This window comes from Ricinus communis, chromosome 1, assembly GCF_019578655.1.
Source record: "Ricinus communis isolate WT05 ecotype wild-type chromosome 1, ASM1957865v1, whole genome shotgun sequence".
Taxonomy (NCBI): Eukaryota; Viridiplantae; Streptophyta; class Magnoliopsida; order Malpighiales; family Euphorbiaceae; genus Ricinus; species Ricinus communis.
The window spans coordinates 9443467-9468982 of record NC_063256.1 but is presented as its reverse complement, the minus strand read 5'-3'; the positions used below and the strand labels follow the sequence as shown (position 1 = coordinate 9468982).

Here is a 25516-nt window from a genome sequence, read left to right as displayed (position 1 = left end):
TCGGGAGCAACATTCATTGGCCTGAATGAAATGAAATAAATTGACAATTTAATTCCATATCCCAGACTCCCATTTCAATGCAAAATGTCAACTTAATGCTTCAAGGAGTGTCTGCACTTCATTTCGTGAAGCACTCGTATAATCTTAACTAAACCTGTTATGGGTGGAGGTATCAGCATTCAGGAGTGCCAATTCAAAGAAAATACAAGTGTCCACGAGTGAGTTTTGTTTGCTCTCATTTGTTTGCAATAAAGTAACAGCAGGATACTAGGAGATGTAGATTAAAATACAGAACTATATGATGCCTGAAATGAGTTCCTGGAAATTGAAAGCTGAAATTGGCAATTCATAATCCAAAGGAACAAAAAGGACCAAACAACAAGCAATTGATTTATGTCATCAATTAAAATCTCAGGTACAGGGCACATCCCGTTTTAAGCTTGCAACAATTAAAAAAACAATAGAGCTCAACAGATACAAGGGCAATCTTCGGCATCAATAAACCATGCAACAGAAGGTAGACAAATAGGAAACAATATAGGACGAAGCTCTTAGCTTGTAGTTTGACCAATTCAGATACTTAAAAATATCCTAGTCTTTTACAGAATGAGCACCTTCCAAACTGTGTCGGACTCCAAGCTGAAAAATATCTCTTCGTTTCCTTTGAGGTCAGGTTTCATAAGAGATCAAAGTCTCACAGCCATGAAACTTTAACTGCATTGCTTGAAGGGTTTGATACTAATCTGATTAGTCTAAGGGTTCTTTTATTTCTTCTTCTGGTGAACCATCAAGCAGAACACTTTTCCAACATATAATGTTTTAGACATTCTAAATCTTACAAGAACACCAGTGCTTGGCTATTTCCAATATCATGGCCAGTAACAGATAATACTTCACTAAAGCTCCAACAATTGATGGCCATATACCAAAATCTCTAGTGATTTTAATAGGAAAGCCATAAAAATAAACAGAAGCAAGTAAACTAAAAAGATAATTTCCAAAAGTTATCAGAGTTTTATGGTTTGAAGGAGCTATTGACTATAATATTGTACAGGGATAAATCTGGTGGCTCCTTTACAAAAAATGTAATGCAGAATGAATAATAAGACAAATGGAAAAATACAATCATTAGTGTTAACTTACAAAACGTATATTGTCAAAAGCTTCAGTTAAGATGTTGCAGGCTGAATCCGCTTCAACCGTTGGGCCACTTGCCTCATAGATGGTCTGGATGAAAGCGATTCACCTGTACACATAATGCCCAAGTGCAGTACCTCAACTAGATCATCATGGGGCCCAGAATCCCATAGGCCAGCCGTGAAAAACTCACTGGCCTGACCCTGCCTTAAAAGCATGCTCGCCCAAGCCACAATGTTGAAACCATTTCCAAAGGAAGAGAAGGAGGGGTCCAGAGCCTTTTTGTCAGATATCAATTCTAGAAGAACAACTCCATAGCTATACACATCTGCCTTATCAGAAACACGACATGTCATAGCATATTCAGGAGCAACATATCCAAACGTCCCAGCAACATCAGTTGTGGCATGTGTCTCAGAAGTACCCAAGAGTCGTGCAAGGCCAAAATCAGAAAGATATGCATTAAAGTTGTTATCCAGCAATATATTGCTTGGTTTAATATCACGGTGTAACACTCGAGGAACACACTCATCATGTAAATAAGCAAGGGCACGTGCAATATCAAGAGCAATCTTGTGAAGCATGTTCCATTCCACAGCCCTCCTTGACCGCTCCTGAATGAATCTTTCTAGATTGCCACCAGGCAAGTAGTTGTAGATGAGGAACATTTCTGACTCACTTACATGGTAGCCTATCAGCTTTACAAGGTTCAAATGTTGCACCCTTCCTAGAGTTCTGATCTCTGCCTCAAACTGCTGAACACCTTGAAATCTACCAACTGAGAGCCGCTTTACTGCCACCACAACTCCAGGAACAATCTCAGCCTTGTATGTGGCTCCAAACCCTCCACTACCGATACAATTCTGAATACTGAATCCACCAGTAGCCCTAACAACATTTTCATACGTCAACTGTATGCCAATGTCATTGCATGTTACAACTTCTTTCCTGCCAGACCCTCGGCCAGATGTGGAGTTACAAACATACTTCTTCGTGCATCCAAGGAAGAGAACTAAGGCTACTAGAACAGAGAAAATGACAGAGGCTGATGTAATGGAGGCAATTACAATTGGACTAAAGGCACCATCATTTCTCTGCATGCTTGCACTGGGAGGGTTGGCTCCTTGTTGGGAAACATAACCAGAATGCTCTTGCTCCCATTGAGAGATTGATGGACATGGCTGAAGGTTAGGATTTCCTTGCACCTTCTCACATGTAATTAAACTTGAATTCAAAGGGACAGATCCAGACAAGTTGTTGAAAGACACATCAAATACTGAGAGTGAAGTTTTATTACCAAAACTTGATGGTATCTTTCCAGAGAAGTGGTTATGATCTAAGCGCAGAACATTCAGATGTTGAAGTTTCACAAAATCAGGTGGTATCTCTCCTGAAAGAGAATTGGAAGAAAGTTCCAACACCTCTAATGCAGGCAGTTGAGCTAACTCAGAAGGTATTGCACCAGTAAAGTTATTGCTGGAGAGGGATAAATGCCGCAATTCTTTCATCTGAACAATGTATGAAGGAATTGAACCTTGCAATCTGTTTCTACTTAGGTTGAGAAAAACTAGGGAATCTAAATAAGCAAAAGTATAAGGAATTGAACCAATTATATTATTCCTTTCCAAGCTGAGATATTTTATGCATTTACAACTGCTTCCAACAGCTAAAGGAAGTTGACCAACAATTCTATTGTTACCAACATCAAATATCAGGCCATCCAGACTAAGACACAGATTAAAGGAGTAAGATGAAAAGTTTCCATCAAGGTTATTCCCATCCACCCAAAAACCATATAAAGGCATATGAGGAAAACTTTCTGGTGCAATCAACAGGGATGGAACTTGTCCAGTGAAATAGTTCTTGCTCAAATCATGCAACACAGCCAAACCACCAGAATTCGACGAGAAAGATGCGATGCCCATAATAGTATGTTTATAAAAGAAAGAAGAGAAGAAACCAAAAACATCACCATATGAGCTGGACATATTAACAGACATCTTGGAACAACCATCTTTTGAAAATCTCGGGATATCCCCAGTAAAAGAGTTCTGACTAACATTAAAAACAACCATACATGGAACAGGAAGTGCTTGAGGAAGCAACCCAGTCAAGTTATTGGAACTTAAATCAAGAAAGTACAAGTTCTCACAATCAGCAAGGGACTCGGGAATTTCCCCAGTGAAGTAATTTCCTGCCAAATTCAGCATCTCCATGTTAGAACATGACCCCCAATACTGCGGAAAACAACCATCAAAATTCAAGTTTGGCGCCCATAGCATGCGAAGATTAGGTAGCCTTGTGACACTATCAGGCAATTTTCCATCAAAATAGTTAAATTCCCCCTCCCCACGCTCCTCTTCCTCAATGGCTGAGCTCGAAAAATCTGTTGACCACAGTGGACCATAGTTATTCTTTAGTACAAGCAGCTTTAACTGCTTACAGTAGCCCAACTCAGGCGGTATTATCCCACTTAAAAAGTTTCTGGACAAGTCAAGCACTTGAAGATTTTCTAATGCCCCAAATGTTGAAGGAATATCATCTTGTAGCAAATTTGAAGACAATATCAAAGATCGAAGTCTTGTACAATTCCCTAAATTACTAGGAATCAAACCCGAAATTGAATTCCCATCAAGAAAAAGATGCTCAAGGCTACCACAATGATCACCCAAATAATCCGGAATAGGGCCACTCAACAAATTAAAAGAAAGCATAAGAATTTGCAAACCTTTAAATTGAGAGAAAATTTCAGGAATTGTACCGTTGAGTCTATTCCCAGAGAGATTAATAACACGCAACGAAGTGCAATTCTGTATAGTGGATGGTATAGTACCGTGAAAAGCATTAAAACCCAAGTCAAGAACCTCTAGAAAGAAAAGCTGGCCAATCTCCAGAGGTAAGTCTCCAGAGAACAAATTAAACCCAAGAGATAATACTGTAAGCTCAGAAAGCTGGCCAATTGAAGGTGACAAATTGCCAGCTAATTTTGGTGATACACTATTATTACTATTTAAACCTACGCAAGGAAAGAGCACAGTGAAGTTGCTTACTACACCATTTATTGGATTTGAAGAAAGAGAAACCAGAGGACACGTAGAGTTATTATTAGCTGAAAGATTGAGAACTGTAACTCGATGAGAAATAGGGTTACAAGTGACGCCGTACCAAGAACAAGGGTCCGGATCATTAGGATTCCAATTGGCAGTGAGCCCTAAGGGGTCACTACTGATGGCAGATTTAAATTCTAGTAATGCCTGCTTATCATCACCCAAACCAACCCAACTCAGCACAACTAGAACTATAATAATCAAAATAGGGAAATTCAGTGACATTTTTTTCTGTAAAATAATTGGAAATGGTAACTGAGCGAATGAGGGAAAGAAAGAGAGAAAGAGAGAAAGAAAAAGAAAGAGAAGCTACAAAAAGCCTCACTTCCCAAGACTTACAAGAAGAGAAGCAAGAAGAAGCTATGGTCTTCTTCCATGGAGGTAGCAGCAGCAGCAGCACCGGCAGTAGCAGTAGCAGTAGCAGTAGGCGTGATAGTTGGTGAAATGAGCCGAAGTAGAGAAAGAAAGTGTTTCAAAAGAATTTCTTTTTCCCACAAAAAGAAAAGGGAAAATGACAATGAAACGTCAAGGATACGAGAGGAACCGAAGAATTGTAAAATTCCAAAGCGAACTGATTAGGAAAGTGGAAAAATTCTTTTATATTTATATATTATTTTTAAATATATTAATTATTAAAATATAAAATATTTACACTTTTTTTTACAGTGGTATGGATAAGATTTTACCCAACAAAAATTGTTTTGTTTTACATAATTATTTTCTTTCATGTATAATTTATTTAAAAAATTATATTCTTTTTATCTTTTATTACGTAAATTTCTTTATAATTTTTGTTAAGTAAGTTGTGTTAAATTTGTCCTTTGACTTTTTTTTAATATAAAAATTAGTTTTTATGTTTTTAAATAATATTATAATTTTTATATTTTGTAATAAAATCAAATTTATTTAAAATCAAAACAGATAAAAATATTAAACTGATAAAAGATTTTGATTTCAATTTAATTATTAAATATCATACTTTATCTAAAAAATTTATTAAATTAAAATAAAATTTATTTTTAATAAGAATTAATTTTAGTATATATATATAATATAATATATAATTAATATTTTTTATTTATTTTAGATTTTGTTATAGTTTATTTATTATGTAACGATGACGTGAAAGTCTATATATCAAAAAATAATTATTTATAAATAAAATAAAAATACATGTCATTTAAAATAAGACAAGTCGGTAATATATGTCCCACTTATTTTTTTCCTCTCATTCTCTTTCCTCTTATTTCTCTCCCCTTTCGTTTTTTCATTCTCCTTCGTATATCTTCTTTCCGTTCTCTTCCCTATGCTTTTAGAACCCTAATAAGATGTAACACCTAAAATAGTAAGACAACCATCTCTATAATATTACATACCATGATCCTTTAGGGTTAATCAACCATTTTCAACAAAATAGATAGAAAAAAGGAAAGAAAATGAAATTCGCCTAAATTCATAACCTTTTTATCATATTTGCCTAAAATCAAAGAAATAAATAAATGTTGTTAATTTTTAACATTTTCTATATACCCATTGTTAAAATCCCACAAATAAAGGATATGGGTTTCAATCTCTGGAATATCCATTTTGAACTGTTGCTCTCCATGACACTGTTGTTAGTTGAGAATGTAGACACTGTTAATGAGGTGAAGTTGAAAATATTGATGTTGTTGGTTGTTGCTCTCCATGGTGTTGCTAGTATAGTGGTAACTGGTTGAGCTTGCGGGTTATAATATCAGTGATAAGGCAAGTGATTTTGGTTTCGTGTGGGATTTGGTTATTTTGATTTTGACTTTGATTTCAGTTATGGTGAAATTGCAGATTTTGATTTTAATTTTAATTTTGGTTTCATATGGGATTTTAGTTAAGGACTCTTGATTTTAGAGCTCACAGATTTTGATTTTGATTTTGGTTTTATGTGGAATTTGGTTCCTTTAGTTTGATTTTAGGTTATTTTGATTATGATTTCATTTATTTTTATTTATTTATTGATGAGAAAAAAATTAATAGGACATGTCTTGCTGACATATTCTATTTAAATAAGGTGAATTTTTTTTAAATTTTTTTTTTATATATGAGCTGACACGTCATTTTTCCGTCTAGATATTTAACAGAAATTAACAGCAAGGAGTTTATTGATACTGAAATTAAAATTTAGGGGACTGATTATTACAAATTGAAATTCAAGGACTTTAGTGATACTAACCCCAAAATCTGGGGATCATAAAGGCAATTTAGAAGTTACCTTTTATTTATAGTATAATGAATATCCATAATTAGATCTTAGTACATGGGAGTGTAACAATTTGGCATAAGAACAAGTTGTTATGTGGGATTTTGTGTTTTCAACAACAACTTGGTGTGAGATATATCAAGACTATAAGATAAAAAATAGGATGGCATGTTAAAAATACGCCACGTAGTTGAAGCCAAAAAAAGTGAGATGGCTGCTGAACTTCCTTAAACCTTTCAACAACTAAAAGACTTCAATTGTAGTGTGACATATACACATGGCTACCATATATAAAGATGCTGAAAGAATAGATTTCGAAGTTGAGAAAGCAAAAATTTAGAAAAAAATTCTTTTAGATTTAGAGATTGCAACATTCTCTTAACTGAGCTGTAATTTTAATGAGATTATTAAGTTCTTTAAAAAATGTGTCTTTTTTACTCAAAAGATTGCTAAATTTCCCTAAGAACAAGCCCTACTTACTATAATATTGGAATAGGTAAAAGGATGCTGTTGAACTTATTAAAAAAGTCCAATTAAGTTTTCATCTTTTTCTTTGACTCAATTAAACACATTAATTTTTATAAAAAGTTCAATTAAGTTCTTATTCTATTTTTTGGTTCAATTAAATCCATTAATTTTTATAAAAGGTCCAATTAACCAATAATGCTAACAGCGTCCCAAATACAATTAAGTGTAAGGGTCTCATTATTTTAAGAGTACAAATAATAACCACTCCGAATATTTTAAAGTCATGCATATATCACATGAGAGAGAGAAATCCACTTTTCTTTTACACAATTAGTATCTGTAAACCCTAATTTATAAAGAAGAGCAATAATTTATTTCTTCACCTGAAATGGCAGCAATATTTTCGTCTTTTTCATCACGCTCATTTGTAAATAGAGGACAAGTGCAAGTTGTTAAGTTAGATTACATCTCACCACCTCCAATATGTTTTTACAATAAAACCATAAAGATGCACACTTTATGGAGGAAAAACAATCATGAAAGGAAATTTTACAGTTGTAGGAGCTATGATATAAGTTAAATAAAGAATAAGAAGTGATTTTCTTTCCCTCACATGATATAGACGTGACTTTAAAATATTCAGAGAGGATTATTATTTACGCTCTCAAAATAATGGGACCCCCCACTTAACGACATTTTGAATGCCGTTAGTATTAGGGATTAATTGGACATTTTATAAAAATTAATAGATTTAAATGGTAAAAAAATGATGAAAACTTAATTGGATATTTTATAAAAGTTAATGAGTTTAATTCAGCTAAATAAGAAGAGAATTTAATTGGACTATTTAAATAAGTTTAAAGATTTTTTTGTACTTTTTGCCTATTGGAATAGGTCACAAATTTGTGGCCCACGGGGACAAAAGGAAAATAGTAATATTATGATTCTTTAAGAGTAATAATAAAAATTTCGATCTGAAACTAGCTTTTTCTTTTTAAATAAGTGCAATTGATAAACTTGTGTATTTAAATGCGTTAAGTAAAAATAAATGTCACTTGACAAATGCCTACATCCAGTAATGCAACATCTATATGAGAAGGAGAAAGATAGTTCCATAAATTAAAGAGCTGAAAATTACTAATTATATAAATTTCGGCAACTCAAATAGGAAGCAGAGCGGATGAAATTTTATGGAAGCGAATGCAAATCGGAGCATTAATCCTACACTTCGTAAATCATTTACCTGTTAGTAGAAATTGAATTTACTTTTAATTAGGACTGCATTCGGTTATTATCCTTTAGTTTCTAAAAGATAGAGAAGGAACAGACCTATAGATTGTAGAAAAGAAAGAAATTAAGACAAACACTGGGATTTTAGGAGATGGAACTTAATACTGATCACACTCTTTAGAAGATTGAACACTTCACTCAAATGGTTTTATTTTTCTTTTAATTATGTTTATGGTATATACAACTGGAAGTGCATATAAGATAGACTGTAGCTAGATATATTATATGAAATACTTTGTTATTGCTTATGCAGGTGTATGATCTACTGGAATCAGTAAGAGTAATGTTTAAGATATGAGTAACTAATTTGAAGAGCGGCTGATTATGTGGGTTTCAAATAGTCAAACAATACAAGCTTATTTTGCTCTATATGTAGCTTTTGCTTTCGTTTTCATTTGGAAAAATGCATGCCTCCTCCACAGGATGCATGAAGATTAACAAATGGAGAAATTGCAGGAGGAGATCAAAGAATACGGATGCTTGATGCATCAAATGAGGAGGCTGGTGCTTTCCTGCATAATGCTAGATATCTACTTCAGAACCCTGCTATTGACTCCTGAATGCCTTTGTATCCATTCCTGTAAATTTATCAGGAGAAGGAAAAAAAGAAAAAGAAGAAATCTATAGGATAAAAGCCTGAGGAATTTTATTTTTTCTCACAAGTGGCCTTGCGACCTCAATAGCCTTTTTTTTGGGGGGGGGGGGGGGGGGGGGGGGGGGGGGTTAGGGGTTGAATCATGTTCCAGCACAGATCAAAACCTTGAATTAGTGGCCGCATAGCATTTGTCAGACACCTGGATTAGATAGATGGCAGTGTACTTGATTTATCTTGCGCTAAATACATCATTATACAAGAAAACTGGGTTTGGAACTTTGTATGAAAGTACTAGTAAATGTTTGAGTTTACGGAGGCTGAATATCAGATGAGAGCATTAACATAATAATACTCTTTGCAACCCCTTTAGGCTGAAGTAAGAGTTGCATATACTTAGCTAATTCTGAAGTGGAGCTGTTCAATTAGCCGATGGTGATAATTAAGTTGGAGTTTGTCAAAGTTAAAGATCGTTTTTTCTGCATCCTCAATGTCAAGTACTGTTGTATAACATCATTGACCAATTTCTGACTGTCCATTTCATCCCCAATGCAGAAAGTGACATCTTCAGTCCGATGTTCAAGTTTATAAAGAGGAATTGCCATGCTATTAATGCACCATCAAGCTCATAGTATGCCTGTGTCAGGTGAAATTTTTAGGTGAATCAAGTTAGTCATATAATATGAATTATGCATTATAATTTATGACAAATAGCGAATAATATATGTTAAATAATATAATTGTAAAGGAAAGTCTACAATATTGTGAAGGAAAGTCTACAATCTTAGTAAGAATAGATTGACCTAAGAATATTTTAGAAATTTCTTCATATATTTCTTGTAATCAGATGATCAAAAAAACTTTTTCTTCTGTTAGCTTCGCCAATCCTTTTTCTTTTAAAATAGAAAATATACTAATTGTTGTCATCCTGAAAAATTGTTTATTGAAAATACTTGTTTTAAAAAAATATATATTCTCATTTCTATATAAAATTAGTAAATGATTAATATTTATTAATTTTAAATAATAAAAATATATAAACTATCCAATAATAAAATATAAAACATTATAATACACGTTATTTTTTTATTTATTATGATATATGTCACGACCCCACCCGTGGGCCCGTGACCGGCACTAGGGAATGGGTAGGCTTAAGGGCACCGAAATCCGTAGTAAGCCTGACACTCACTGATTTAAACAAATCTCATCTCAAATTAATATTATTAAAACCACAAATTATCTTAATAGTTACACTTTACAAAATTTAATCGGTCTGCCAGAAGAACTAGGCGAGACCTGAAACTCAGAAAATTTACAACTGATACATTTACTATTATTACTGCGGAGAATCTAAGATTTACCAATTTACATACCAAATCAAATACATCACCCGATGATGAAGGAGTCGGATTCTTGAATAAGAGTCGCGGAGAACTAATGATACAAATCAAAACAGTAAAAATGAGACATCGGTCTAGAGTGAGTTAAAATCAAATAATCTAGGGACTATTGCTTCTTCTCGGAAAACATAGATTATTCAAATCGATATCAAACCATACTATAATCATACCCTACTATTTCCTTCACATAAAATATTAATCATTCGAATCAATATATCAACCATGCACGTAAATACAATCCATATTATAATCATACCATAATAAATAAATAAATGAATAAATAAAAATATATTTTTATTTTTACGGGACGAGTGGCTCAGTAGAACCCTAAACCCCAATTCTAGTAGCCTTTCGGCTCTCTTAATCCAACAGGTCTGGCGCCCAGAGAGCAAGCTCGATCAGGGTCCTTACCTCCAGCCTGAACACTTGAATTCCAAATAAGCCGGCGCCCAGAGAGCATCGCTCGATCAGGGACCTTAACTCCGGCAATCAACTGAACTCAGCCCAGAGAGCAATGCTCGATCAGGGCAGACAAATCCATAATAATCTTATATCCATGATCATTACCGGTGCGCACGCGGTCCTGATGTAACCCATCAGGCGGCATGTTCTACAAGCCACATTTCCCAAATCGCAATCACCACATTTAATAAATATCATTATCTGATGAACTCATCCAACACATATCGAAATAAAGATTAAAGATTTAAGATAAAACAACGTGCAATTTGTGAGGAGAAAAATAATAACGTTTGTCTTATTATAACATACTAATAATAATATTTATATTATTTCAAATATTAATAATCAAGTGAAATCATTTATCTTGCGATACTAATAATCATATTAAGCACAAATTCTAAATAGCATATTAAAATCAGACTAGCAATAGCGCAAAGATTAAATGACTTTAACTCACAGGATTGGGCGACCTCCTAGCTCTGCTCCGGTGCCTCGGTTGGAGCGAGCCGAACAGACAGATCATCTAATCACGGAAAATAATTTATCAATACGCTGAGATAATCGATCATTAATCCTAGGTCTAGACTCCTAGGACTGACTGTCTAAGAATCTCGACTCGGGAACTACCGAAAATTCGGCAGAACCTCCCCTACAACACGAACATTACCCCCCGTAAAAACGGGTCCAGGACCTGCCAGAAAAATACTTCAAATAACCAACAATTTAAACAATAGGAGTCGGGTCCCCAAACTTCACTATTTCCGACCTCGCCACACAAAGACAAAATACGAGGCAAACCGAGACAATTATTTTGACTCACAAAATCATCAAATACTCAATATAACCCAATAGACACAATTAGACCAAGAATTTCTAAAATTAACGGGCCAAAGAAAATTACCGAGACGCTCGGTCGACTACCGGAGTCCGATCGACGATCCGAACACACCATCGGACTCACAACGGCCGATGACGATCCCCGCCCGATTTTCCGATCCGACACTCGATCTTCCGGAGAGATTTGCGGACGATCTCGACCGTCGATTTGCAAACGAAGTCCGATCGCCACGAAACCGGTGCCATCGCGAAGCTTGAGATGGGGAGAGTCGGGATATGTCCTCCGATCATCCATCCTCCGGAGCTCGGAAAAGCCCAAAAACGCCGGCCGCCACCATTATCTCTCTCCACCGGATCTTAGTCTCCGGCCACCACAGGCGCCGCATTCTTTGCTAAAAGAAAGCTCGCCAAAGTGGAGCCGATCGCCACCTAACTCGGCCGCCAACAACGGCCGGAAACACGCCTGAAGCCGCCACGCGCGATTCTCGCCTCACGCTGTCATGCCGCCATTGGCCGGGCTCACGCCACCGACGACGCCGCCGCCTTCCTCCCTTCTTCTTGGCCATCGCCTCTCTCTCTCTCCGATCTACTTTCTCTATCCCCGATTTCTTTCCCTTCAATATCGACATTTGACCCCTGAACTTTTCCTTATTACAATTTGGTCCGTCAACTTTCTTAATTACTTACAATTTCATCCTGCATAATTCCAATTTGACCCCCAAACTTCTTTTTAGCCTTTCAATTAAGCCCCTAGCTATTTAATTTGGGCCAAATCCGAATTATTGAAAATACACAATTACAAAAATACCCCTGACCGACATATTTATTTACAAAAATACCAAGCTCACAAATTTCCATTAAAACCCCATAAAAATAACATTATACTTTCAATCCTTATTCCAAAATAAATTTCCAATTTAGTCCTAACACATAATTAAATTAAATAATCAATTTCCAACTTAAAATTTAATACTACTAATCAATTATAATACCAATTTTCCCAAAATTCTTTTATTAAAACACCCTTTATAATTTCTTCCAAAATTTTTCAATATATAATTTTACTTATATAAATGTGCATTTGGGAAAATTTGAATAACCAAAATATAATCATTTCTCAAATAATTTACTTGAATAATTTCTTAAAATTTCAAACTAATTGGGTATAGAAAATAACTCATTTATTTGATTAATATTAAATTTTTCATTAAATCATTTCAAATTAAACCCAATAATAATGAAGCTAAAATTAACTTAAATAAAAACTCATTATTAAATATATAAAAAAAAAAATTCCAGGTGTTACAATATATATACAGTAATCTGAATTCTTATTTCGAAAGTTGCTTTTGCAAATTCCGATATATACTAAGCGGGGTCATATATATGAATGGATAATGGATCCAATCAGTTTAAGTTGTCTCCGCAAGTTAGATTCTGCATTTTCTTTAGCTATGGTGTGAGTGATGGATCTAACCGGAATGTAGTGAAGAAAACAAGTTTTCCCTTTGCTCCAAATAGAAACTAGAGATCCCCGATGTGGGAATTTTCGATAATTTGATGGATCCATAAATGTGTTGAAGACCCTTTTGAGTCGAATAAGGATGTGTGAAATTTTTTAAACAATTTTTAGATTGAGGATCAGAGTCTATTCGAAAAAGTTGGTCTGAATTGCTCTCATAGCTAACTGATATGATTATTCTATCATATAATTAAATGAGTCATGATTTAGAAGAAAAAAAATATTTAATGTTTGTTAATTTTTAGCCCGTTTAAGAAATAATAAAAGTTAACAATTCCAAGTGAATGAATAAATTCTTATATATTATATTTAATACATGAAATTAATACAAAAAAAAATTAGAACATAATGTTAAATTATTATTTTGAACATTATTATGTTTGTTATTGTTTGGATCAACTTTCCACTCCATTTATCGTTCTTGACATGGTTTTAAGACGATTTTTAACATGCGAGATAGAGCCCGAGCTGAAGCGCAAGCTTGGCATCAGATTTGACATTCTTGCTTCAAATTTCTGAAATTAAATTCCTGTAATAAAACTAATATTTTGATTTAATTGTTGCAATTCAATTGAACAATATGACCCCATGTGTTCCATTAATTAGGTGGGGAAGGCGAACGCACAGGATCTGTCATCACCCATGTGCTATATATGTGAACATGGCACAAGACATGCCATGATATAAGGTACTCCAGTTATGACCAAAACATAATTATACACATGTAGCCGACTTGTACCTTACATTAAACCCTCGATATTCTTTTATAAGTACATGTAAATTTCTTGATAAGCAAGTCATTTGCATGATTGCATGCAGTTGCAACCCCAAAAACAGTATAAATAAATTACAAATTTTTTCTGTTCTTTTTATTAATTTAAGACTTCGATTCCGAATATTCTATCGAGTTGCTGCTAGTAGTTAGATGTAGAAAATTATAAATGTCAAAGTTGAACCTGTAAACTATAGCCATAAACAAAGGCTGTTGCATTAATTTATTGCCTGCCGCTTGACAGTTTGCGTCTAAATTGTACTTTAACGTACCACTTTAACGTACCACGGATCATATAACTAACGCTGCAAGGAAACTTATGATATGTTGATGAATTTCTGGCCAAATTCCAAGAACTTGAAGCGCATGGAATATTTACATGTGCGACTTCTGCAAGTTGATTGATGAGCTCCGTCTTCCGTTTTGATAAGCGAGTTAGGCTTTTGTTCATGTGGGCGATAAGTAGGCATATCCACACCATTATTGGATAACGAATGTTTAGAAATCAATGTGCTGACTGAGGATGATTATGAAAATTTACTCCGGAACTTGCATTATCAAAAGCATGACCTTTGAAATTTAAGGAGTATGTATGATCTTGACACTGAATAATGTCTCTGATAGAAACCCTCAAGCTACAAAAGATTATCTTAATCAGGCTTCAGATTAAACCCTTAGCTAACATAATATGGCAAATTAAAAATGAGTATTACTAGTTAAAGAATTGTCAGCTTTAGTTACAAGGACGTCATGGGAAATTCACCATTTATATAGCTTCACCGACACCGCTGGAGTCCACACAAATCTGTATTTAAAAGAAAGAAAAAAGATAAATTAATTAAAGAGCTAGTTGCAATTCCTCTTACGCCTTCTAAGGACATTTTGTCTTGCAATATTTTAATCACTGAATTACGGAATGCAGTTTTCTGACACATAATTGCAATCATAAAGTTTCTATATTGAATGAGAGTTTTTTAGTACATTACAAGACTTCAGCGGTTAGTATAAATAGCTCTGCACCTTGCCATTATTCTTCACATCAACTCTAATATTACCAAATAAAAAAGAAACACATAATTAATTTTTCAGAAGACAGAAAATGGCGACTCCTTGCGTCTTTAGCAGCTTCATACTTTTGTTAGGGCTGCTTTTTGCAAAACCATACGTAGCATCAGCGGCCTGGCTACGAGCCCATGCAACTTTCTACGGTGGAGGTGACGCTTCTGGTACAATGGGTTAGTGTCCATTTTAAATTCCATGTTTCTACATATTGCTCAATTTCTCCATCCATGAATTAGCTAGCTAAATCTTGTCAACTGTCCTTAATATGTATGTAGGTGGTGCCTGTGGATATGGTAATCTTTATACCGATGGTTATGGAACCAAAACTGCTGCACTGAGCACTGCTTTGTTCAATGATGGAAAGTCATGTGGTGGTTGCTATCAAATTATCTGCGATGCCACTAAAGTCCCTCAATGGTGCCTTAGGGGAACTTCTATTACTATTACTGCTACGAATTTCTGTCCACCAAATTATAATCTTCCTAATGATAATGGAGGATGGTGCAACCCCCCACGACCTCACTTTGACATGTCTCAACCCGCCTTTCAGACTATTGCCAAGTACAGGGCCGGAATCGTACCTGTCATTTATAGGAAGTATGTTCTCAATCCTCTTTAATAACTCAAATTTCTTTCATATGTAAATCAATATCGAAGTTGTATCAGTTCGCTGGTATGTAACTATATATTATATATATACATAATTTCTTTAGAGTGACACTCGAAGATTTCCAAAACTTAAACTTGAAATATCCTGACAGAGATCATAAGGTTCATGATCCTTAAGACAGATGATATTAGTTATTGATAACCAAATTGTTTTCTTTTTGGTGACTCAGAGTGAGATGCAAGAGAAGTGGGGGCATAAGATTTACCATCAATGGCAAGAACTATTTTGAGCTAGTGCTTATATCAAATGTAGGAGGAGCTGGAGAGATTTCCAAGGTTTGGATCAAAGGGTCAAAATCCAATAAATGGGAATCCATGTCACGGAATTGGGGTGCCAATTGGCAAAGCTTAAGATATCTCAATGGCCAGAGCTTGTCTTTTAGAGTCCAAGCTAGCGATGGGAGGACCCTGACAGCTCCTAATGTTGCACCTTCCAATTGGGTTTTCGGCCAATCTTTCAAAAGCAACCTCCAATTTTAGAAATCACAGACGTCAAGATGTTTCCTCATTGGTTGTGCTTATAGTATACTATTTTCTTCTTCAACTTGCCCTTGATTTTGTCTAGCTGTATTGCTCTTACCGGTCAAATTCTATGTAATCAGCTTGGTTGTGGCTTAGCAGTGAGCCGTGAAGCCCACCAAGTAATGGCATATATATTATATAATATTACTCGGTGAATATAAACAATCTTACATCTTTTTTATCTACTGCACAAATAAGCTCCTGAACTGAACTATAAGTCAGAATGCATGTATTATCCTAACGTTCACTTTTGTTTATATATACTTTTAAAATTTTAAAAAATTATTATTTAAGCCCTTTATCATTAGTTAATCGTTTGCTGCATAAAAATATTACGAGTCTCACTTTTTTCATTTTCTTTTTTTTCCTTCATTTTTCTTTCTTCTCTTTCCTTTTTCTTTTTCTCTTTTGGTTGTTCTTTATTCTTTTCCATAGCCTCCATCAATGACTTCCAATCTAAATCTCCAATATCTATCAACTAATCATTATCTTAATTAATCCAATACTCTAAATAAAGATAAAAAATTGCAAGATTAAATTTAAATCAAGAAAAAAAAATTAAAAATTTTATATCAAATTCTCAAAGAGACTGCCAATAAAGATGATAACAGTGGCATATCATGTTAATTAGAATTTTTTTCTTAAATTCAGTTTGTTGGTTAGGAACTAAAAAATGAAGAGAGACAGTAGGAAAGAAAAAAAATGAAAGAGAGTAGGATCCGCTATCTAGTTAAAGGGTTTGAATCATAAATTTTAAAAAATATAAGGGCCTTTACCGGCAAAAGTGAACATTAGTATAATATGTGCATTTTGACCTATAGTTCAAGGGCTTATTTATCCAATATGTCGCTTTTATTTTACTCACCATCCTTAGACTTTTTTTTTTTTTAATGAATCCTTAGACTTAGATATTTGTTACATTCATATTCTTAAACTTCAATTTGTCCCTTAAAATCTATAATTCTCACTTTAATTCCTTAAATTTCCATATCCACAGTATTAATTCAACTGGAGCAGCTGACATGATTGGCAGCTCTTGTATCTGTAAAATACAAGATTTTTGGCCCCTGAATTTTGTCACAAGATCAAATAAGTAAAAGATGAAACTTTTTTTTTAACTAATAAATGTATAATTAAAAATTTTAATTAGCTTAATTGCCAAAAAAATTCTTAATTTTGTACTTGTTATCAAATCTAGTATGTAGTTTTAAAATTTTCAATTTCAATATATCAAATCTAGTATCTAGTTTTTAAATTTTCAATTTCAACATGAAACTTTAACATTCATTTTAATTTTAGTATTAAATAAAATTATTTGTCAAATCTGCTAGCTTGGCATGAACTCCGGCAACAACAAAAAAGAACTGAGTCAACATTAGAGTTGTTGATTCATTCCATTACTAAAATATTATCATTTAAGTACATACATTTTTTTTCTTTTCTTAATTTTAGAGTTTCATTAATCTTATATGCTCAAATGATAATATTTTAATAGTGAGTGTGTTGACTCAATTCCTATTTTTTATTATTGTTACTAGAATTCACGCAACGGCAACAAATTTTATTGATAATTTCATTGGAGGTTAAAATCAAAATCGATGTTAAAAACTCGATGCTAAAATTGAAAATTTAAACAGTACATACTAGATTTAATATTAAGTGCAAATTATAGAATTTTCTGACAATTAAACCATTTTATTTTAATAGACCTCTCATACGATTAAAAGAATGCAACATATATATATATATATATATATATATATATATATATAATGCATAAAAATTAATATTTTATTTTTAAGAAGTAAAAAATATTATAAAACATGTTAAAGACTCGTATAATTTTATTTCAAAAATATATATTTTAGTATTAAAAATAAATATAAATACAAAAAATCAACTATGGAAGGAATAACGCCAGAAACTTTGCACTAATATCTCATCTTTCCGACACTTAACATCAATAATATATTGTTTTTTGAGCTGCTGCTGCTTTCTTCGTCGTCGTTTCTGTAATCAGGATTAACAATTTGCTTAAACAGTAAGTTATATTCTTCGGTTTGAGTGATCCACAAGGTAATGCTAACGTGAAAATCCACGCCTAAGTGCAAGATACTGTTCATGGCTGAGGTGAAGTATATAACAATAAGTTGCCTGTGGAAATTCTTTTGGTTAATTTTGATTTGAAGAGAAGCTACTTCAATAAAGGAATTGCATTGAACTAAGTTAAAATTTGCTTAGATTTGCATGGCTCAAAACGGTGAGCGCAAACTCCTTTGTGGCGGTATTTGGATGCCGACGTCAGCAAGCGTGAGGGTACCGTGAGCACTGGTTGAACGGTAGCGTTTTGTTTTAAGGATTCTAACAACGTCACGTGTCAAATAAGTCAAAAAGCGTTGACTGATGCTTGTCCAACCGCTTTATTATATTTAAAAGCAGGGGGGGCGTTTCGTGAATTGCTATCTCGTCAAGTTTCGTTGCAAGAGAAAATTCCCGCGCGTCCGTTAATGCAAAAATTTCAAAAGAATTTGTCACTTTTTTTAACCAAACATTTTGCATTAATTGGATTCCATTTCCTTTTATTTCTAATCGTCCTCAGTCTCCGGCAAGAAGTTTCAGCAAATCGATTGCAAGATCTGATCGTCGATTCCACTTTAGGTAAAGTGATTTCTCACTGTTCGTTGATCGGAATTCTACATTGTTGAATGAATTTTTAGGTTGAGTTTTTGAATCATATTTAAGGAGACATTTTATCTGCCTTCAATGTTTAAGACTAATAATCCGTACTTTTTTTAAAGAAAAATATCAGCGAAATCATTTGTTATCAGTAGGAGTTATTGATTTCATATCTAAATTTCGTACACTTTTAGGATTATATTTTCATTTCCTTCTCATTTAATTATTGCCTACGCCTTCCGAAAGAAAGAAAGTTTCTTACACTAGAGCAGCTATCAAATTTGCTATACGCAGCTTTAAATCAAACCAACTGAAATGGAAAGCGAAGCAGATAAAATTTCGAGGAAGCGTATGAAACTCGGTGTATGATTTTTCATCCTTCACTATCAAAATCATATGACCTTTTGCAGAAAATTTTTCAGTTCTTTGCTGTGACTCGTGTTTGACTTCCATGCTCTCTATTTTTTTCCCCGGTTACATGGAAAAGGAGGAAGAGGTGATAAATGATGCAACAGGGCTAGAGATTGTAGAAAAGGAAGAAACTGAGACAAACGCTATGGGATCTGAAGAGGTTGAACTTAATATTGCTCATATTTTTGAGAAGATTGAACGTTTCACTCAAATGGTAGCATTCTTTAATTAATTATATTTCGTAATGGATATATAACTGGAAGTACATATAATATTTTGAGTGATATATTTTGTTATTGATTCATATAGGTGTCTGAGCTATTGGAATCAGGAAAAACAATGTTTAAGGAGCTAAGTAATGAATTTGAAGAGCGGTTGATTATGTCAGTTTCAAATAGTTATATTACATATGCTTATGTTATTACTGCTTTGCTGACATATCCATATCATAGTTAGTCGCTTGTCTACAGGATGATTGTTGTTTTGCCTTACATATATCCTTATTATAATTCGTAGCTTGTCTACAGGATGCACAAGGAACAAATGGATAAATGGCAGGAGGAGATCAAAGAATTACGGATGCTTGATGCATCAAATGAGGAGGCTGGTGCTATCCTGCATAATGCTAGATATGTACTTCAGAACCCTGCTATTGAATCTTAAAGGTAATTATCAGAATGCCTTTTATGTTACTTTAGTTTAAATGGAATTGCAGCATCGAGATCATGTATATAAGGATACCTTATTACCTAGGATAACGATAACTTCTCAGAAGTGCACCATGTCACTAGCTAGGGCTGCACAAGAGCCATATATTTTAGGTTGGAATTAGTTTCCTTGGCCTCACATATCGAAAACTTGAATTCTTAATAATAAGCATTTGATGAACACCTTGATTAGATAGACTCTGCAATTGATATATCATGCACTAAATACAAAAATGTATGGACCACTATCCATTGCTGAACTAAGAGTTGGAACGCTAAGCTGATGTGGAAGTAGAACTGTACGCTGAATTGTTCATTTAGCTCAAATTTTTATTATTTATTTTTATATAGCTTGTATTTAAGTTCAAATTGGTTCAATTTAAAGCTACTGTACGGTTTATAAGCTTTGTTTTGAGCATCCGATGATAAGTGTGTTATACCGTTGTTGACCTATTTGGGACTATCCATTTTCATCCCCATGAAATCCCCAGTTCGTAATATTGTGAAGAAACTGACTACATGGTTGTGATATTCAGATTTACTAGGTTATGCATGAAGGACAAACGATTCAGGTTTCATTTTATGTCTAATGGGTGTGGTTGTCTCATCAATATTGGATGTTATAAAACTGGAAGATAAAATAAACCGTGACTTTTAGGATCCTCATTGCTGTTAAATTTCTTAAGAATCCTCTCAGAGACTTGTTCGGGACAAACAAGTTATAACAAGAACATCTCATAATCCTTGGTATAATATAAATAGATTTAACAATATATCCGTTGGTTCATTCTAGTCCAAAGCAAGAAAAAAAGAAGTTTCTATGGTATCCGTACTCGTTGTTAGCTAAGAGATTGACACCATGGAAATAATTCTATTTCTGAATTCTGATGTCTAACTTTTACATCTATTCGCATGTATGGCTCAGTAAAGCGGAACTGCCAGCCTATTAGTGCATCATCAAGTCCTTTACTATGCATGTGGCAGAGCTAAAAATTCCCTCAGGTATTTTTTTTCTCATTAGCTCGAAGGAACTTTGATGTGATCTGAGGCATTTTTTCTTTATTGGCTCTTAACTTTGCATAAGCTGCCAATGCCTTTTTAGTAAGAATACTAACTGTTGTCATCATCTGGTTGCCTCAAAATGACCCGTGAGAATGATTGGTTTTACACGGTGCTTAACATGGCAATAATCCATTATCGTTTGCCAATAAATAACAGATAGGCATAACATTCCTTTTCTTCTGCTAATCTGAACTGGTTTATTATTAGTGTCGAGTGTTGCAATGACAAATGAGGTCTGTGTAATTAAGTCTTAAGTGTTTATTTTCTTCAATTGAATTTGCAATTTAGGTTCAGAATTCTGAATACTAATGGATAATGTATTAAACAGAATTAAATAAGTTAAGCTGTGACCAAAGAGTAATAACAAGTGAAGTTGTCTTCTTCAGCTTAGATTCTGCGTTGCCTAAAATAGCTGCAGAATGATGGATCTAGATAGAATGCGGATAAAAAGAAAAATGGAATTTTCCCTATACTACTAGCGAGAAATCCTGCAGAGGGGAAATTCTATAATTTATTGGGCCATAAGCTATGTGAGATGCCGTCTTTGCTTGGAGCCGCCACCGCAACGATTAGGTGTGAATTTTTGTCACACGTAGCTGTGCTAAACGTTGGACCTTTTGGCCACATGATTAATAATAATAATAATAATAATAATAATAAAGAACCCTGAGTCAATTTTTAATAAATAATGAGTGAATGCTAACTTTTTAATATATAAAGTCAACAAAGAAACCCCTTAAATATGATTTTCTTTTCGGAGTCATGATATATAGTCTTCTTTCATTTGTAGCACCAGTTATTCAGCTTAAGTAATATAATTTTAAGACTGATTTTTGAAATACGTTGCACCCAAGAGTAAAAACCAGGGCATTCGCATGTTAATAATTTAATGATTGAGTGAAAGGTCGAGAGTTAGTTTTTGCAAATTCATTATTATTTTGAAACTTATGCGGTATTGAAAAACATTTTAAACTAAAGCTTGGCATCATATCTGACATTCCTGCTACAATTCTTTGAAAAATTTAATTTATACATTAAAGCAGACCCAATAACATAAGTACTTTCGCATTGCATTTCAATTCAACAATACGAACCCATGTGTAAGCCATTAATTTGGTGGGCGGAGGAGGTGAGCTCACTGGATATGTCATCACCCATGTGCTATCTACGTGAAGATGGCAGAAGACATGCCATGATATATGGTACCCTAATTATCATCAAATTATAAATATACAAATGTAGCTGACTTGTATCTTACATTACTCCTCGATATTCTTTTATAAGTACATGTGAATTTCTTGATAAACAAGTCATTTGCATGATTGCAAGTAGTTGCAACAGCAAAAACAGTATATGTAACTTATTTGATTTTTCAGATAAAGAATATTCTATCCGATTGCTGTTAGGAGTTGGTTAAGGAGAATGATAAATTTGAAAGTTGAACTTGCAAACTATAGCCATAAATATAGACTGGCATTAATTTATTTATTGCCTGCTGCTTGACAATTTGCATCACAACTGTACTTTAACGTACCACGGCTCATATAACTAAAGTTACAAGTAAACTTATGTTATATTCATAAAATTCTGGCCAAATTCCAAGAACTTGAAGCGATGGAATATTTGCATATGGTGCGAAAATTGCTAGTTGATTAATGAATTCTCTCAACTATATTTATCCTCCGTTCTGATATGCACGTTAGGCTTTTGTTCATGTAGGACATAAGTAGGCAAATTTACAACATTAAATGCTATCCTGAAGAACTTTTATACTGCACAAAGTATCACATCATTTTTAAATAAACTCAGATTACCACATTATTTTTAGACAAATTGAATTAAATATTAATGTAACATTATTTATTAAGTGTTGCATGATTTACTTATAACCATTAACCACACACGATCAAAAACCAATCAATACAATTGCAAGAATTAATAGATAACATTATATGTCATTATATAATTAAATTTATCCATGATGATATATTGGACTGAATTTATTTAAAAAAATTTCCTACTAAGAGCATGATCTTGATATAAATTAATTTCCCTCATGGAAAAACCGCCAAGCCATCAAGAATTTACACATCTTATTAAACATTTGTTAGCCCCTACACAACTACTTAAAGAAAAGGTTATTAGTTCAATATTGCCAAATTTAGTGACAAGGACGTCGTGGGAAATTCACCACAGCTTCACCGACACCACCGGAGTCCACCCAAACTTGTATTAAAACATATATATATTGAGGAGCCTATTTGCAATTTCTTTTAATGTATTTTAAGGACATTTTGACTTGCAAATATTTTAATCACTCAATTACGGGATGCAGTTTGTTATGCATAATTGCAATTATAACGTTTATAATACGAGACTTCAGCAGTGACTATAAATACCTTGGCAGTTTGCCATTATCTTCACATTATCATCAGAAACAAGTTCCATTCTCTAATATTACTAAAGAAATAAAAAAAGGCTTAGTTTGTTTCTTAAAAGAAGGCAAATGGTGATGCCTTGCGTCTACAGTTGCTTTATGCTATTGCTAGGGATGCTTTCCATAGAACTACATGTAGCATCCGCGGCCTGGCTACGAGCCCATGCAACTTTCTATGGTGGAGGTGACGCCTCTGGTACAATGGGTTAGTATCCATGTTTCTTTTCCTTTTTTTTTTTCTTTTTTTTCCGTAGCTCACTTTTTCCTTGCAAGAAATAGCTATAGCTAAGACTAGTGGACTGGCCTTGAATGTATAGGTGGTGCCTGTGGATATGGTAATCTTTATACCGATGGTTATGGAACCAAAACTGCTGCACTCAGCACTGCTTTGTTCAATGATGGAAAGTCGTGCGGTGGCTGCTATCAGATTGTCTGCGATGCCACTCAAGTTCCTCAATGGTGCCTCAAGGGCACTTACATTACGATAACTGCTACAAACTTCTGTCCACCCAACTTTAATCTCCCTAATGACGACGGAGGCTGGTGCAATCCCCCACGACCTCACTTTGACATGTCTCAACCAGCCTTTGAGACTATTGCCAAGTACAGGGCAGGAATTGTACCTATTCTATACAGGAAGTATGTTTTCTCAATCCTCAACTCAAAATTGAACTCATATGTTTTATCAATTAAGGCTGATTCGATAATATGATATAAAGTAATATATATTCAAAGCTACTTTCATATTTAAACCTATGACCTCTTGGTAGAGATCTAGGACAATTATCCTCAAGATTAGTACTTATAGGAATTAGTGTGGTAACAAGGTTACGTTTTTTTGGTGCTTCAGGGTGAGATGCAAAAGAAGTGGAGGCATAAGGTTCACCATCAATGGAAAGAACTACTTTGAACTAGTGCTTATATCAAATGTAGGAGGAGCAGGAGAGATTTCTAATGTATGGGTCAAAGGGTCAAAATCCAATAAATGGGAAACCATGTCAAGGAATTGGGGTGCCAATTGGCAGAGCTTAAGCTATCTCAATGGCCAGAGCTTGTCCTTTAGAGTCCAAGCTAGCGATGGGAGGACCGTAACAGCTCTTAATGTTGCACCTTCCAATTGGGTTTTCGGCCAATCTTTCAAAAGCAAAGTCCAATTTTAGAAATTCATAGGTTGTAAACAAAGTTGCTCAATGATTGCGTTTCTATATTTGCTTTTAAACTGTTTAATTCTGTCTCTTACCAGTTTATAAAAAAAATTTGTAATTTAGTTGGTTGTGGCTTAGCATTTTGCTGTAAAGCCCACCAATATATATATATATATCTCATGTTGTATGTATATTGTAATGATTTTCTTAATAGTTTTTAAGGCTATCTTGTCATGGATTTTGCTGCTGAAATTCTAATAAATTCCTTAAAATGCTCTATTTTGTAGCTAAGTAGTCCCAGTTCTTGCATATGTGCATTGCTTTGATTAGCTACCGAGATGGGTATGTTTGAAGTTAAATTTTGGCAACTTTTCATAAATATTTTAAAATTAAAAAAATATCATTTTTTACTTCTCTGTATAATTTCTTTTTTCAAGATACTGTATTTTTAGCTTTTTTTTTCAAAGATACGGTGTGGTTAATTTTATTTTTTTTAACGAATACTGTATTTTTTAAAAACAAAGTTAGAAAACCATAATTTTTAATATTTTCACATAATAAAAATGAAAAAAAAATTACAACATGTTCTTAATAAAAATTAAAAAAATATAAATATTTTTATCATTTTTTCTTGAATTTAATGTTATTTCTTTTTATCAATTAAAAGACCGTTCAATTAAATAAAAAGCCTAAAAACCTAAACATTTACGAAGAGAACTCCAATACAATAGAAGGCAGCCCTACAACAACCATCGCCAGAGTTAAAAGCCAACCATAACAAATACAAATAAAAGGGTTTACAAACAAAAGTACAAAACCTACTAAACCCAAATGTTTGGGCTTATAGCCCAAGAACTCTACTACATGGTCTACAATAACTGAAAAAAGGCTAATTGATCCGTGAATAATCCACCTGCCTCCATAACTATCCATCTCCTTCCTTATTGTAGAAATCGACATGGTGGTTTAGAAATTACAATCTCCGACCTTCTCTTGTATGCA

General features: G+C 33.8%; 4 protein-coding genes across 5 annotated transcripts; 3 read left to right on the top strand and 1 right to left on the bottom strand.

Moving 5' to 3' along the window:
• Window positions 1-978: 978 nt before the first annotated feature.
• Window positions 979-4802, bottom strand: LOC8270815 (LRR receptor-like serine/threonine-protein kinase RPK2). The gene has a single exon (XM_002515097.4). The coding sequence runs from the start codon at window positions 4467-4469 to the stop codon at window positions 1170-1172; it is 3300 nt and encodes a 1099-aa protein (XP_002515143.2). The 5' UTR covers window positions 4470-4802; the 3' UTR covers window positions 979-1169.
• A 10078-nt stretch (window positions 4803-14880) lies between these two features.
• On the top strand, window positions 14881-16361 carry LOC8270816 (putative expansin-A17). Its single transcript, XM_002515098.3, has 3 exons — window positions 14881-15058; window positions 15161-15482; window positions 15725-16361. Exons 1-3 carry the CDS (start codon window positions 14923-14925, stop codon window positions 16032-16034), a joined length of 768 nt encoding a protein of 255 aa, XP_002515144.1. The 5' UTR covers window positions 14881-14922; the 3' UTR covers window positions 16035-16361.
• Window positions 16362-18531: 2170 nt separating this feature from the next.
• LOC8270817 lies at window positions 18532-21100 on the top strand. 2 transcript variants are annotated; one of them, XM_015716846.3, is made up of 6 exons: window positions 18532-18734; window positions 19047-19115; window positions 19240-19377; window positions 19473-19546; window positions 19691-19828; window positions 20796-21100. In XM_015716846.3, the coding sequence occupies exons 2-5, from the start codon at window positions 19068-19070 to the stop codon at window positions 19824-19826; spliced, it is 396 nt and encodes a 131-aa protein (XP_015572332.1). In that variant the 5' UTR covers window positions 18532-18734; window positions 19047-19067; the 3' UTR covers window positions 19827-19828; window positions 20796-21100. The 2 variants fall into 2 exon arrangements, with proteins under 2 accessions (XP_015572332.1, XP_002515145.2); XM_002515099.4 differs by having other exon boundaries at window positions 19025-19115.
• A 2238-nt stretch (window positions 21101-23338) lies between these two features.
• On the top strand, window positions 23339-24766 carry LOC8270818 (putative expansin-A17). The gene is made up of 3 exons (XM_002515100.4): window positions 23339-23574; window positions 23687-24008; window positions 24220-24766. Exons 1-3 carry the CDS (start codon window positions 23439-23441, stop codon window positions 24527-24529), a joined length of 768 nt encoding a protein of 255 aa, XP_002515146.1. The 5' UTR covers window positions 23339-23438; the 3' UTR covers window positions 24530-24766.
• Window positions 24767-25516: the final 750 nt, after the last annotated feature.